This window comes from Osmerus eperlanus, chromosome 14, assembly GCF_963692335.1.
Source record: "Osmerus eperlanus chromosome 14, fOsmEpe2.1, whole genome shotgun sequence".
NCBI lineage: Eukaryota > Metazoa > Chordata > Actinopteri > Osmeriformes > Osmeridae > Osmerus > Osmerus eperlanus.
This window is the reverse complement of record NC_085031.1, coordinates 2,642,828-2,659,697: the sequence shown is the minus strand read 5'-3', so window position 1 is coordinate 2,659,697 and position 16,870 is coordinate 2,642,828. Positions and strand designations below refer to the sequence as shown.

General features: G+C 43.3%; 1 protein-coding gene across 1 annotated transcript in view; it reads left to right on the top strand.

Annotated features, from left to right (window-relative positions):
* Window positions 1–119: 119 nt before the first annotated feature.
* Window positions 120–16,870, top strand: part of slc20a1b (solute carrier family 20 member 1b) — a 31,785-nt gene continuing 15,034 nt past the window's right edge. Inside the window, exons 1-6 of the mRNA XM_062478729.1 lie at window positions 120–380; window positions 1,481–2,195; window positions 2,376–2,516; window positions 2,707–2,792; window positions 3,745–3,841; window positions 7,300–7,419. Coding sequence (XP_062334713.1) covers window positions 1,847–2,195; window positions 2,376–2,516; window positions 2,707–2,792; window positions 3,745–3,841; window positions 7,300–7,419 — 793 coding nt within the window. The 5' untranslated portion in view covers window positions 120–380; window positions 1,481–1,846. The remainder of the gene's footprint in view (window positions 381–1,480; window positions 2,196–2,375; window positions 2,517–2,706; window positions 2,793–3,744; window positions 3,842–7,299; window positions 7,420–16,870) is intronic.

Here is a 16,870-nt window from a genome sequence, read left to right as displayed (position 1 = left end):
TCTGTGCGACATCTATAATCTTTTATAAAACCAACTAAAACCAGTTTGAGCCGTATTCCGACAGTACGGGGGTGGGGTTATGACGTTTTAAGCCCCACCCTTTCTCTGTTTCTGAATAAAGACATCCACCGAACCAGGTACCGGGCAATTTCTACGCACGCGGCTACTAGGTGTAATAGAGTTGGACTAGACATCAGAGGACAAAGCTGAGAACCTGACGTGTTCAACGTATTTTTAATACGGTGTTCCTTAAAGCATACAAACGTTTTCAGTAGAAATCGATATTTTGATAACGCCACTTTTTGTTTCCTGATCCCGCGCGCGCTGTATTGATATTGCGCGCGTCATCTCTTACATTTTTGTATCGTGTGCGACGTGTGGTAAGTTGCTAAATATCTACTTTATAAATTTGTAATTGTTTTTTTATGTATTTTTATAGCTAAAGATTCAGAAGTGAACAACTGATTCACAACAACCGCTGGCAAGCTCACTAGTGGTACATTAGCGACAGCTAGTTACTTCAATTAAGCGCGTACTGTAGCTTCCTACAGTAGTTAGCTAAACGCATCTACTGTTTCCCGTAAATCTGTCAATCTGTCTTGTGGTGCCGGCGATGTCAGTGTTGTATAAGGTTAGCCTTCTAAATTTTGAAGATTGTGTTTCTTAATTTTATAATCTATTATTTTGTTTTGGCCAAGAATGATGGCTCACTTAAGAGATTACCTTGTTTGATAGCTAACATGTTATCGCAATGTAACGTTATTACATTTCTAGCTGATGTTGCTTACTTCCATTCTGTTACCATACGATTTGATGGCGTGGAGGAGGTTAGGTGTTGCCTATCTTGGCGGGTGGCTGGCTACTGTAGATGGGTGGATGGCTACTGTAGTAGCTATCTGGAAAGACGTTATGAATGAATGAGGACTACACGTGCTCGCTTTTTCCCGACAACAAATTAAATGAGGCAATTAATTGAACTTTTGTCGAGTAATGGCTTGCTACGTTACTGTCTTGGTTTGTAATTGCTGTCAAAAATATTTGTAAATATTATTGCCACAAGCCAGCTAAGTACATTTATTCTGTTCCTGCGACATCCCTTAAAATGGCCTCCGTTAGTGATTTCAGGCAAGACGGCAAAGGGGCCCTCATTTAGCTCCAATCTATGTTGTAAAATGGAACGTGTTTAATCCAACAGATATCTTAATTGTTTTTATTTAGTCCTAGAACAGTGAGTGGTTAATACCACGAATCGTGTATTTTTTTCACTCAACATCTCCTCCCATGGTTGACATGAATATTGAGTGTCTCGTTTTCCTGTATTCATTGTCAATGGGTCCGCTGACACCGCCCTCTTGTGATGTCAGAGGAAATATGTTTTTTCCTGCTCCCTGTATTGCTCACGGGCATTGATAAAGTGGATTGCACATGTCTTGTCCAGTTAATATCTAACTAGTGTTTTTTGTTCTCACCTTTTTTTCAGGATGTGCACTCATTCACTTCCAGTAACTGTTGCACAATGGGAGTACACTCAGTCAGTCTGGTAGCTGGTAGCAGTCAAAGAACCTGTAGCAAAACTAGTACAATTACAGGATAGCAATAAGCCCACTTTGTAGGTTACTTTAATAACTTACTGCTGTTTTGTCAAAACAAAAGTACTCGTTATATTCCATAGTTTACACAGCTCAGAAACCCAAAAGGGTTGGGGCCTGAAGAAATCACCTCTTGAAAACATTGATACCTCCTTATTTAACTGAGCAGCTTTGGAATTGATTGTCTTTTTGGGCAAACATTCCCTCAAACATAGTGAAGTGGATAATTGTTAAGAGAAACCAATCAATCCCGCAAAATGGTTTCAACAACTCTAGCCACCATAACACTGGCCAGCACCATAGTTGTCATGACCCAGGGTCCACTGACACCCTACATGTGGCTGCTTATTGTTGGCTTTATCATCGCTTTTATCCTGGCCTTCTCTGTGGGAGCCAACGATGTTGCCAACTCGTTTGGTACCGCAGTAGGCTCAGGAGTGGTCACCTTGCGTCAGGCCTGCATCCTGGCCTCCATCTTTGAGACGGTGGGCTCTGTGCTCCTGGGGGCCAAGGTGAGCGAGACAATCCGTACGGGCATCATCGACGTGGACATGTACAACGGTTCCGAACACGTGCTAATGGCTGGATCTGTCAGTGCCATGTTTGGTGAGTGATTTTAATCCAAAAGGCAGGTAAAAATGTGTTTTAAGTATGAGCCCAATGTCTGATATAATCTGTAACTGGAAAAGATTTGTGGCCTTACCTGAAGCTTTGTTTCTGTACGGAGGATAAAACTAGCAGCTTGAATGCCATACTGATGTACTGTTGCTCTGATCTCCCCTCTAGGTTCTGCTGTGTGGCAGTTGGCTGCTTCTTTCCTCAAACTTCCCATCTCTGGAACTCACTGCATCGTTGGTGCTACCATTGGTTTCTCTTTGGTTGCCAGAGGCCAGCAGGGTGTCAGGTGGCTGGAACTTGTCAGGATTGGTGAGACAACAACTGTCTAGGAACCTAAATCTGTTTGTGACCCATTTAATTGGTTAGCAGAGTAAAAAGAATTTGGAATATTTTGGGGGGTGGGGGTTAAGTGTTTGTCTTGCAAGTGAAGTCAAAGTACTATGTGTTGGTGATTTCAAAAACGTTAATTCTCTGTTTAATTGTTCTGCGCTCTCTACAGTTGCCTCCTGGTTTCTGTCTCCCTTACTGTCTGGCATCATGTCAGGCATTGTCTTCTACCTAATCCGCATGTTCATCTTACACAAGGTATGCCTTATCAAAGCGAAATGCACTATTATTACAGAATGTGGATTGTAGAAGCCTCCTGAGAGGAAAGTATTGACGAGTATGTCCTAGACCAGGGGTACTCAATTAGAAACTCAAAAGGTCCACTCACCAAATTTCCATTCAGTCCAGGGTCCGGAATAGTGATGGTTTATTTTTCTGGCCCTTACCTCAGAGTTCTGGGGGTAATTTTGATAAGTGTCTATGCTTTGTGTCATAGTGATGTTTCACGTTAGCTCTACCACTTTTGACAAGAGCAACCTTCTCATTGCAGATTAAACACATCGGTTTTGCGCTCCCCACCGGCAACACAAATGCATACTTGTCAGTCCATTCTGTCTGAAATTTGCGATTTTCAGAATCAACTTTTCGCTGGGTTTTGTCACGCCATGATTTTTGCTAAAGAAGAAACAGGTAGGCTACCGTTAGCAAATCGATTAGCCGGCATTGTTGCGAATGACACACACAACCTGCGTGACCCACAGAGGTTGCGGCCAACATTGAATGAATGAGTTGTCGTGGTGATTACTATTACAGCTCCTGAATGGATCTTTGGATTGGACACAGAAGATAGAAACCACACTGAGTAGGAAAACAATATGGGCCTGAAATCACGCACTAATGAAAACTCGCTTGGATTATGACTAAATTAGAATGTTGATTTTGGCTTCAGTCCAAATTGTATTGCGTCTGGGTCCAGATCCAGACCGCGGTCCGCCTATTGAGTACCCCCGTTCTAGACCATTAATGATCATGTTTCCGGATAGAATAAGGCCCATCTTTGTACTTTTCATTCCCTGTAATCTCAATCATTGATCCTATCCAATATACCAGTGTGTGTTCTGCCATTTAACTGTAACCTGACAGTATAATAGGGTAACTTTGTTCACAGTGGGTGCAGTGTTTCTGACCTGCTCAGTCTCTCTCCCTGCAGAAAGACCCTGTTCCCAATGGACTGAAGGCTCTGCCTGTCTTCTACGCTGTCACCATGGGAACCAATGTGTTCTCCATCATGTTCTCTGGTGCACCGAGTGAGTAACCTTGTTTCACTCTCCATCTCACCCTGCATTCCTACCTGTAGCCACGGGCTACAGAAATTAACCACTCCCTCAGACAGCCGGATGCTGAGTGGCTAGTGGGAGATGTTTGGGAGTTGTCAATGTGGGTCACCACCGTATGTCTGTTCCTTTCCGACCTAAAGCAGGGACATTTTAACTCTGAAAATGCATGTTTGTCACAGTCTCTGGTTAAATGGCATGGATTTACCATTGGGTCTTGATGGTGGCAATTACTAGTTTTGTTTTTCCCTGGTAAAGAACCCTATTTAATTAGCTACTTTCGCTCCTTTTGTTTTCTTCTACCTACAGGACTGAACAGTTCAAGATGTCAACTGGCCTGGGCCATTAAATGAAGGCTTAAGGCCAGGGTATGACCAGATATGCGCTTGTGCGTGCTTGTGGGTGTATTCATGCATATCAGCACACGTGCAGAGAGAAGATCACTTTCACTCACTGCAGGGGCCTCTGCCCTGCTGACTCAAATCACATAGTGTACTGTTATGTAATTTACACCCAGACGCAAGTGTATCGCACCTATACTATGGGTATTCCTTGTGCAGAGAAGGGGATTATTTAATTCCTGCTGCACTTTCAGATGCATAGCCACAGGATATAGATGGACAGGAGATTAAAGACCTGAGGCAGAACTGAACTAGCACAGTCATCAGTGCGCACTTGGTTTACTGACACAAACTGCTAGGGAGGAGGATGTGTATTCTTACACCCATGCTCCTTTCAAGACCTATAGGCCGTAAAGGTGGTTCTAATAGGATAATCCTGATCTTTGACAAAAAGCAGTGACTTCCTCCATGTCATAAGCACCAGGAGTATACAGTTAAAGCAAAGCAGGAGCACATACCCTTCACAGCAGGAGTGTTTATTTTCCAATACAGGGGTCCTAGTAATGATTTTTTCCTCGATACAGACTCTTATGTAGCAGTTGTGTAGTGGTGATAAGTCAGCCCTGTCAAACTGAGTTGGGTGCCATGGAATGCGGAAAAAGGAAACATGGCTGTACATTTGGTGTTCTCTGTTCTTTATATAATCCCCTTTTTACACGTCACATACACTTGCAAGTTCACGCCTTAGTATTTTGTGGTTGTAAATGAATCTACTTAAGATGAAAGTCATCAAGAGGTCAAAAAGAATACATGTTCGAAGCCCTGGATGTTCAACACCTTAGAAATCAGTCACGTGTAAACACAAACCATATTTGGTCATTTAGAAGGTCTACTACAGATGGAAGAGTCAAATAAGGAGGCTTTACAAAAGCACATTATCACCATTTTAATGTGACTATAGTTTGTTCGTGCTAGATGCAACTATTTTCTTAATTTGTAACTTTCTTTTGAGTACACCCTTTAAAAAAAATTTTTTTTGACCTGCATGGGTTCTGAATATGGTAAGCAATGAATTTGACACCCCTCCTGTTGGTGTTTTTGTGTACTTAAACTGGAATGCCAATTTCCTGTTTGGTTACCCCTTTGGAAAACCAACCGTGCGTGGCATTGGTTTCTTGGGGGACCCAACACAAACCACTTATGACAGTATAGCAAATGAATCGTTAATTAAACAAGCTAACACATGCCTTAATTTACACAACATGCCTGTCTTGCATCATCAAGTTGTGCTATCCGCTAACTGCATTGCTTGTGTGAACATTGAAAAATGTAGTGGGTGTCACAACATATAGATTACAGTACGACTATGAAACAATTGTTTGGTTTTATATACTGAAAATACTCCACTGTGGGATAGTTCACCGTTCCAGGAACTTATTCTGACGTTGGCTAAATAAATGTCTCGAACTGGGAGGGTTACAACTTTAAGAATGTATTGCTGTTATGTTTAAAGAGGATATTCACCCTTCATCTATCCTTTCCAAACTTTGAGTCATTCATACAGTTGAGTCATAGGGGGGATAACAAACTGTTATTGTGTAATGTGGGCCACGGGATGCAAAGGGTTACAAGGGAGGGGGTTGGAAAGTAGCCGTGGTTAAATTCCATTTCCTGAGCACTCCCATTCATCCCACTGTGTGGCTGTGGTGGAGACTCGCCCCTTTTGTGTGGGAGTGTTTATTATATGGACAGCCTATATTTTTATACTTTCATTGTTTCCAGAGGTTTGACCTATTCTGGGGTCATCATCACATAGATGTGCTACTGTCTGACTACATATAAATCTACCCAGGCTTATGCTGAATTTACACACCCAAATCTCTGTTTCCAGTGGTTACTTATTTTTGTCCACTCTTATTTTTGCACTTCACCCTGTTCCTCTTCCCCACCTTATCCCAACACTGGCCAAACTGAGCACCCCGAGCTGGCGGCACCTGTCCAGTGAGGGTGAGACAGCTGGGCTATAAAAGCTACATGCTTCCTTCCCGATTCCTCTCCCAGCCCCTCCTCCTTTCCTTTCCCCGGAGGGGCAGAGTTTGTGTTGCGTAACTAAATACACAGAGCAGATATGTCCTGCAGTCGGCTGCTGCTGTAGCATGTGAGGGTGACAAGTATTATAGGTTGCTGTGGACTGTAGACCCTAAACGAACGATGTGACCAAGTTCTCTTATCTTTCAGCCCCTGGCCTTCTAATCTGTTTGTTTGTCCAGCTTCCATCCGTGTTTTTGTTGTTGTTGAACACTTAACCAAGGTCACACTGTAGAGACCTTGCAGAAGTTTAACAACCCACTTCCTTTTAACTGCGTAGCTAACTTGTATCTTCATGGTATGACATTAGCAGGTTGTTTTCAGGAGTGTTTCATTTAATGGCGCCCCTGTTGCCACCAGCATACAGAGCTGCATTGACACGATGCGTTGTGACGTTTGCAGGTTTTCTTATGCTACACTGAAGACTAGTAAATCATCACCTCCCTTTTTTGTACCCCCTTCCCCAGCTCTCCTTGCCTTTTTAAAGAATTGTCTGTATGTGGATGGTGGCAGGGCACTTGCAACACCCCTGTGTCTTTGTCACACCATGTTGGAAATACGTAACTGTCTGCATAACATCTATGAGCCACGTGCTTAATAATTGACTAGGAGTATTTGCTACCTGGATGCAGTGCATGATCTATGAAGCGGTGTTAACTGGAAGCTTATGTTTGGCAACTTAACATATTGGGTAGATAAATTCCAGCGCAAGTTCAGATTCCTTGTAGACTTATTAGCTGAAGATCTTCTGTTAAATAAAAAAAACAACAATAATCATCGAGTTACTTTTTGTGTTTGTTTGTATTAGTCTTCAGAAATGTTAATGTTACAGATTTGTAACCTTATCCACAATACCTGTACATTTGTTATTTTTAAGTAGACCTGCTGAAAGAATATCAAAGTCTGAATGCTTGACTCAAGTTATTTTATTTCATATTATTCTTTATCTTGCTCCATGTCTTTCTTTCCCTCTCGATCTCTTGCACCCAACATCTTCTCCAGTGCTGGGCTTTGACAAGGTCCGTTGGTGGGGAACGCTGCTCATCTCTCTGGGCTTGGCGGCGCTGACTGCTGTAATGGTCTGGTTTGTTGTCTGCCCTCGACTCAAGAAGAAAATTGAACGTAAGTTTCCTCCTCTTGCCTTTTTAGGATTCCTTCGTTAGGAAGAAACCTATTGTAATTGTTGGTATTATAATTATTAGGGGTGCCGCCGGTAGGAGGAAACCCATTGATTTAGTTAGTATTCCTATTATTATATTTCTCCGTTAAATGGCTCAAAGTCCTCGACCCGATTTTTTTCCTTCAAATTTGGCCCAATCATACAACAGGTCAGTCACTACTCCTAGACGGCTAGTGGCCCACGTACGCCCATAGGTGGTGCTATAAGCCACGCCCAAAGTCTACGTGATTTCCCCAGCGCCCCATTACTCCAAAATGCCTGAAAATTGGTATACTTGCCTTATTTCTCATGGGGAACAAAAAAGCTTCAAGGACCCATAAGGTCCGCCATGATGGATTTTCCTGTAGAACGACATTTTGCAAAAAACTTTCAAAATCTATCCTCTTAAACAAAAAGTCAAATTGACTTAATTTTGTACCGTATCATTGATGTATTTAAAAACGTTACTTAAGACGGTTGAATCAAATACAAAATGGCTGAAAGAGGTGTATTTATGTAAATGTACACATTGCCTCAATTTCTTTGTGTCAATAAATCAAATATAATTTTAATAGGGTTCAAGATGACATCACTCTGAAGTACCATAAACAATTTCACCTTGGTATATCAAAATATGATTGAATTAGAGCAGTTTCAACTTTGGCTGAATCTAACAACGAAGTATAAGGTCGTAGGTTCGAATCCAGCCACAGTCTTTTGGCCTGTCATTTTAATTATCTGTTTAGTTAAACAGGATGACATCGTTCTGAAATACCATGCGCAATTTCACCTTGAAATGTCAACCGTTTCTTAACCTTTGTCCCAAAGCTAATACTCTGCCCTTTCTATTCATACAATGTCAACCGTTGGTGTGTAGCAGAGAGGATAGAGAGACTGACTTGTAACCTTATGCTCATGAGTTCAAATCCCCATTCAGCATGTTGTTGTTGGCCAAACATGAAGTAGTTTTGCTCTCTTGTTGTCCAACTCTCGATCTTCTACAGTGTACATGTTTATAATATTTTGCGGAGGAACCCGCATCGCTGCTTGCAGCTATATTTATTATTGTAAATTATCTCAAGAACTCATGGGTAAAAGTTTTGAAATTTGGCAAATAGATACAACATGCCACAACTAACGCCCATACCAAGACTGGCCCACATCAGACCATAGGGGGTGCCCAAATGTCCACTTTTCGAAGTGATGGCATTGCAACCCCATTGCTCCAATTCTTCAGAAACTTGGGGTACACGCCTCATTTTCATGAGGAACAAAAAAGCCTCAAGGACCCATGAGGTCCGCTATGATGGATTTTCCTTTACAGTGAATTTGGGAAAACCTTCAAAATTCCTCTTTTGAACCAAAGGTCCAATTGACTTGAAATTTTGTACAGATATGTATAATGGATGTATTTCAAAACATTACTTGAGACAATTGAATCGAATACAACATGGCTGAAAGGGGTGTATTTATGTAAATGTACACATTGCTTCAATATGTTGGTCACTAAATCAATTGTATGAGATGATGTGCTGGTAAACGAACGGTTGTAGGTTCAACACCAGTCAGAGGCATTGTTTTCTTTTTATTCTGACAGAAGGGTTTCTAGTCTTCTGGTCAATCCTTCGGTTGCAAAACATAGCAATGAGTGTTTATTTGAGCCCCTCACAACACTCCGATCATCTGTTTAGCGAGACTGTAAACCACTGCAAAACAAGCCAGGTTCACCACCGTAGCTAGCTACTTGTAGTCTACGCATGGTAGTGTCAGATTCACAACCGAGTTAGCTCAAATGAAGTAGATTTATTCTTCAGACAGACAATCGAAATTGCGTTTCCCCATACTCCAAATGTGCAAGTAATACAACATTTATAACATTTGACAAAAGTGTAAACAGACATCAACAGGTTAAAAACAACGATCGATAAGAACAACGTATGAGTAAAGTGCTCAAATAGCAGCATGGATACTATGTTATTGTTCATAATGCAGGCACTATGCACAGACAACTTACAGACTAAAAAATAAATGATAAATAAATATTTTGCAGTCAGTTGGTCCTTAGTGGGTGTATGTGGCGCAGGAGCACCTGTTCATGAAATTTCCTTGTGTGTTTGGTAGTCTGATGGCCTGTGGGAAAAAGCTGTTGCTGAGTCTGGTAGTCTTGCACCGCATGATGCGGTAGCGCTTGCCAGATGGTAGGCGGGTGAAAAGATTGTAGCTGGGTGGGTGGGGTCTATGGTGATGGCTCTCTTGTGGCAACGGGACATGTACATGTCCTGAATGGATGGTTGGGCTGATCTGGTGATCTTCTCTGCTGTCCTCACCACTCTGCAGGGCCTTCTGGTCAGCAGCAGAGCAACTGCCGTACCAGACTGAGAGGCTGCTGGTTAGGATGCTCTCAATGGCACCTCTGTATGGCGCCTCATCCGGCGAAGGAAGTGGAGGCGTTGCTGTGCCCTCTTGACCAGAGAGGTGGTGTTGGTGGACCATGTCAGGTCATCTGTGATATGCACCCCCAGGAACTTGGTGCTTTTCACAGACTCCACAGCACTGCCATTTATACTAAGTGGAGTGTGGCATGTGATTTTTCCTGAAGTCCACAATTATTTCCTTTGTTTTATTTACATTCAGTTGTTTTATTTACATTCAGTTGTAGGTTATTGTTAGTCTGGGTGCCAGCCAAACTTAGCCCGCCCACAAAAAAATTTGGTCGGGAAGTTGGGTCTGGGGTCGCTCGGTTGGGGAAAAACTATGTCCGAACAAGAGCTGTTCAGACCAATCAAATTGTCAGGGCGGGCTTTATACGATGATGGACAGATGATCAACAGTAACGTAATCAACCGCATCACCAAAGAGCGCTTGGGTTGAATTCGTTTTCAACAAACATACTACGTTGCTCTGATTGGTTGTAGGTCTATCCAATTGCGTGAAGAGGCTTTTTTTTTTTTCAGGTTCGGTTGAAACACGCCCAATACTCACAGCCCAACGGAGCGGTATCAGACTCATATTCTGACTAGAATTATGAGTATGACAACGTCAGGCTATGTTATTGTTGTCACACCAGTTAATAAGTTGATGCACCTCCTCTCTGTAGGCTGTCGTCAGCGCCGCTGATGAGGCCCACCACTGTTGTGTGTATTGAAGGCGGAGCGGAAGTCGATAAACAGCATCCGCACGTAACTGTCTTTGTTTTCCATAGGTGAAGTGCTGTTGCTATGGCATCATCGGTGGAGAGTTTGGGACGATATGCAAATTGGAATGGGTCAAGTGTAGTGGGGAGGATGTTATATGGGCCTGGACCAACTTTTCAAAGCACTTCATCATGATGCGGGTGAGTGCTATGGGCCGGTAGTTGTTCAATGTTGATGCCGGGGATTTCTTGGGTAGTGGTATGATGGTGGTGGCTTTGAAGCATTTTGGTATGATGGCTTGACACAGAGAGGTGTTATGGATATCTGTGAGGACGGCTGTTAGTTGGTCAGCACAATCTCTGAGCACACGCCCAGGTATGTCGTCAGGTCCTGCAGCTTTCCTGGGGTTCACCTTGAGTAGGGTCCTCCGTACATCAGCTGGGTCCAGGTGAAGTGTTTCATCGTCAGGGCCGGGAGGGGCTTTTGTTCGTGTGGTGGTGTTATTTTTCTCAAATCTGCTAAAGTAGGTGTTAAGTGTGTTGAGGAAATCTGTGTTGTCCTTGCACGGTGAGTCTGTTGATCTGTAGTCAGTGACTGACTGGATGGGCATGGGCACGCTTGGCTGCTCTCACGCCCCGGTTCAAGTTGGCCCTGGCAGATCTGAGGGTGTCTTTGTCCCCAGACTTGAAAGCAGCATTCCGTACTCAGGAGCTCACGTACCTCCCTGGTGAACCAAGGTTTTTCGTTGGCTCTCGTGATGTTTTTGATGAAGGTCACATCTTCCATGCACTTGGATATGTAGCCTGTCACATAATCCGTCAAGTTGACGTGCTGGTTGGTAGTGGCAGCCTCTCAAAAACATTCCAGTCTGTGCAGTCATGTAGGGCTGAGGTAGCTCCCTCTGGCCATGCTCTGATCTGTTTCACAGACGGCTTGTTCCTGGTTAATAATGGTCTGTAAACTGGAATTAGCATAAGAGAGATGGTCTGAGTTCCCTAGGTGGGGGTGGGGGAAAGCTCTGAATGTCTGTTTAATGTTATTGTAGACCCGGTCAAGAGTGTTTTCTCCCCTGGTTGCAAAGTTCACGTTTTGATAATGGTGTGGAAGTACTGTCTTCAGTTTGGCCTGATTAAAATCTCCAGCAATTATGTAGACAGAGTCCGGGTTAGAATTCTGCATTGAGCTACCCGACTGATACCATGTAGACGGTGCGTCTTTTGTGTTTGCACTGTTAATGGCTGTGAATTCTCTTGGCATGTAGAATGGTCGGCATTTTAGCGTTAAAAATTCTAAGTCCTTAGAACAGTGGCTTGAGACAATTTCGGCGTTAGTACACCAGTTGTTAGTAAAAATACACACACCACCTCCACGAGATTTACCGCTGAGAGCGTAGCTCCTGTCCGCCGAATGCTGTTCTCCCGTCCACCTGAATGGCGTTATCCGGAACGGTGTGATTAAGCCACATCACCGTGAGTATGATGGCATTGCAGTCTTTCACTTTTCTTTGTGTTGCTAAATCCAGTCTGAGGTAGTCTCTTTTATTTTCCAGCGATCGAACGTTGGAAAGCAGTATAGATGGAAGTGCAGGTCTGTAGAGGTTGGCCTTTAGCCTGGCGCTGATACCGCTCAACTTCCCTGCTTGCTAGGTCTTGCACACCGCTTGCGCCGCCTCCAGTGTGGGCCGGTGGTAGGAGTGGAGTACTCATGGGGGTCCGCTGCTTGACCCTTACGGTGCGTGTCCACTACAGCGGAGCGTCGGCTTCCAATTCATTGTCAATCAAACCAGGCGTTGACGCGCGTCAACACTCGCGTAGGGCATTATGGGAAGGCGAGCGGAGTGTTGCAAGCTGGATTTTCTCAGCTTTATGTAAATGAGGAGCGTTAAACGCTGGGGTTGGCCAATCGGATTGGTTTCTTGTAACGTAGCAACCATTGGTCGTGGTAAACATTTTCTAGGTTTCCAGTTTCAAGATGGAGGAGAAACGTATAGTATTTGTGTCTGCACACCCAGTCTTGTTTGATAGTCTCTGTAATCGTACAGAGACAAAAAAAAGGCTGCCGCAGGGTTGCCGAGGTTGTACGTAAACCCAAGTCTGCACACTTGGCCATGACCACTACAACAGTGACTTTAGAGAACTACAATTCTACATCTGATTGATACGCCCCCGCACGTGGTGAACTGTGGGAAGGCGAGTGATGGCAAGCGATTCGCGTCGCGGAAGCCATGTCTTCACGTAATGTCACAAAGTTCATAATTTTACAGTTTTACAGTAAATTCTACACCTAAAAAGTCGAGCAGGGCAGATTTCAAGAGATATGGGAATTCTGCTTTTAGCCAGCTGGTCCGATTTATTTTTGTGATTTGTGTAAAACTGGCAATCTGAGTGAGACTGCGTCCCCGTCACACTGTTTTGACGTTGTTAGCCTCAGTCAGACTCGGGTCGCTCACTGGCAGTGTGCACAATGTTGTATTTCACTCCATTCTACACTATAAACGTCAGGGATGACTGCCTTTTGTAGATACAAGCCTGCTTTAGATAGCCAGAATGATTTCTTTAACCGAGCCTGTTTCATTCGTCATTTGCCTGAGAAAGTGACCTCCGTTAGCCACGCTAGTTTTGCCCGATTACTTGGTCAGGCTATTTAAAGGTATCGGAGTCAAGTGACTTTTGTGCATGGACAAATGAAACGTAAATGTACTTGTCCAAAGGACAAGTGCCGCAAAAAGTTAATGTCAAGCCCTGAAATCCAGTGGCCAGAGATATATGATGACCTGATCGACACTCCAAGTGTATTATACCCGGGAGAAGTTCGTCTTTTGCATCCGACATGCGTAGTTGAGCATGCTTGACAGTCGTGTGACGTAGGGTGATAATTGGTCTATCCCATGTATATATGTCTATCCCATAGACACGGGCTGTTTATCAATCCACGTTTTTCTCCGTTCTTGTGTTCTTGCGAACTCGTTTGACGTCATCTTTCATTGCCCAAGTACGGTTTCAATCCAAAGAACACAAGTCACCAAGAACGCCAAAAATACCCAGAAATGTTCTTGATCCGCCCCTTTTATCCAGGATGCATCAGATGGTGACTTGCCAGTGAGAACGCACATGATTTCCCACAAGTCATTGCAAGATGTCAGGAGAGGCGGACAAACTTCATAAGTTTAAGTTTTTAATATTCATATTTCAGCTAAACGGTACATGAAAATCAGCATCTGAATTAAAATGTGACGAAAAATGGGCAGTGTAGTCGCTGAAAATGTGTTTTTTATTGATGAAATTTGCTCCGACTTTTCGATAACCTAGCGAGTCCAGGGTATTGCGCAATAGCCAAGGAAAGCCGCGCATCTCAATTCATTCTACGTCCTTGCGGTCTTGCAAGACCATTCTTGCATGGACGCTTGCAACAACGTTCTTAAAAAGATTGTACTTGATTGTAAGATGTCGTTATGCAACTTTGACTCCGTTGTCCGGCAAGGCGGACGAGACATCTACCCTTTATATATATCTATGGAGAGAACTGCCACTCTCGGGGAAACTTCCGGGTTCTGAACTGGTTGCAGTTCCACTCTAGTTCCATATGAGGGCGCTAACGGTCGAGTGCAGAATGACTGGAGGTCTATGGAGCTATACCCCTCAAAATCCACTTCTCAGGATATAATTTTTTTTTCTAGTAATTTGAATTTGAAAGGGGAGGCAAAACAAATACACACTGCTGGGTGTTAGATTTTTTTGAAGTCGCCTTTTTGTTCTAAAAAGCCTTTTAAAATGTCATTGACGTCATACACATCGTACGACCAGAGATATTGTTTTACGGCAAGCTCTGGTCACTTCCTTTTATCTCGAGCTATCGACAACACAGCTGACAGGTTAGGCTCTCCTTGTCAATACACATGCTAGAAAGAGTTTTGGCTTGCTAATGTTGTTGCTAATGTTGCTAATGCTCTGACATTCTGCTTCGGATGCCATCAAGAGGGATCTCTGGTCGTAGTCAGTCCTTCACTAACCAATCAGCATTCATTAGCAGAATGCTAGCGTGTTATGGGCAACAACAACTCACCCTGTAAGAAATCGAAAGGACATAAGTGCTCGTTCATTCAATTTTTGACCTATAATCCATGTTGATCATATAAAAACTACAATAAAATCTGAGATTTCTCAACGACAATCAGGTGAAAGAGACAAATTTAGCCATTTAGCTCCATAGACTCCCATTCATTCTGCACTCGACCGTAATCACTCCCAGTGGAACTCTGGTGGAACTGCAACAAAATTCGGTACAATGGGGCTTAAAGGTGACATGACATGAGAACTTCACTGTAGGAGGTTATTTAACATTAATGAGTTCCCCTAGCCTGCCTTTGGTCCCCCAGTGGCTAGATTTTTCGATCGGTGTAAACCAAGCCCTGAGTGTTCTTCTCCGCCTTTCAGAAAATGAAAGCTCAATTGCTCTGTTTGAAAATCTCCTCTTTGTTACGTCACAAGGAGGAAGGTTACCTCCCCTCTCTCTGCTTTGCCCGCCCAGAGAATCTGGCCCGCCCATAAGAAACCTGAGCTACGACCGTGCAAGTGTTTTTATCCTCGAGAGACATCATGGCTTGCAAACGAACGAAGCATTACATTTGCTCAGTTTGGATGTACAAAGGAAAACAATCTTTTTACAGTTCCTTCATCCGAGCCTCTGAAGACCCAGTATCTTAATTTTATTTTCTCTGGAAATGCGCCTACACAACTTCTGTTGTAGGCGCATTTGTTTTGTATGTCTGCGCCAAACACTTCAGCCACGACTGTTTCCTCAACTTGAGCTAATACAAAACTGGCCTTGCTGAAATAAAATTCTGGATCAGTACTAACTCTCCTTCGTCCAGCTACTAACCTCAGACAAGGTGTTATGGCGCGCGCGATATCTGCCTTTCCCCCTCATTGAAATGACTGAGTGTGTACCTCTGCAAACCAGGGTTATCAGATGAGAATGGGCAAATTCGAGGCATCTTACAGCAACGGGGCTACAGCCATTGCGATACATCCATTGTAAACATTAGCGCATGGTGCCGCCCCTCCGCTCCTCATTAGCATTTAAAGCTACAGACACCAAAACGGCGCTTTCTGAGGAAAGCTCCTTGTGGGACTGCTAGTAGTGGCAGTAATTCTGCACCAAGGCTGAATTTCGGGAAAGAGACTTCTGATACAGTATTAGGGGACCACTAAGGCCTATATAAAAGCATCCAAAAACAGCATGTCATGTCTCCTTTAATAGCGAGTGGCCAGGCTCTCCTTAAACAGGCTCTGAACGAATGTTCTGCTACAGGTAGTCACGCGTGTTTTCGTGACGTCAGTGACTGTGGCTAGCAAGTTAGCCACTGTTAGCTTCACTTTTTGCCACAAAAATGTAATTTGAACTTAAACCATCCAACGGAACGTAAATAAAAATACAACCAACGCAATCGCTACCAAGACGAACATTTGGACACCGCCGTTGTGTATGTTGTCCAAATATTGAGGGATCCTTAGGGGCGTGAAAATAAACAATAATAAATAATAATATAATAATAATAATAAATAAAAAACATATGTGAGAGAACAAAGGTTGTGCCCTTGCCGAAGGCAAAGCACACCCAATGACAACATATGTTTAAAAACAAACCAGTTTTAGTTCAATTATAGTTAAAATTACTTTAGAAAGAATCACTGTTGACGGCTGGCTGGGACTAACGTATAGCAAACCGCAACTTCTGCTACTTACCGGAAGTTGCACCCATAATCATTTCTACAGTAGAACCCCTGAGAATAAGGTGGATATTTTGTGAATTTGGTCTCTATGTTGCAATTGAGTAATGATGTTCTGTTTGAAGAAGCAGATAGTCTACGAATTAAGTAAATGATTATTGAAGTAAAGGTGCTCTTATCTTTTAACATTTACATCAACGGCCTAGTTTTTGTTTTTGCAGATTTCTGCTACTCTTATTGTGATTCATGTTGATGACCACACCCAATAACCTGTTTTTCATGGATCAATCCATAACATCTTCCTTGTTCTTTGTCTCACGGAGACTTGATCTCCTGCTGTCTTACAGCAAAGGTACAAGCTGTTGATGGCCATCTTGAATGGTCATAATCTGTCTACAGCAGTGGTGTCACCCTGGTCTTCGAGGGCCGCTGTCCCGATCGAGCTCACCTGATTCGAATGAATGGTCGTTATAACAACCATTTAATTGAATCAGGTGTGTTTGAGCAGGGAAACATCTCAAACATGCAGGACAGCAGCCCTCGAGGACCAG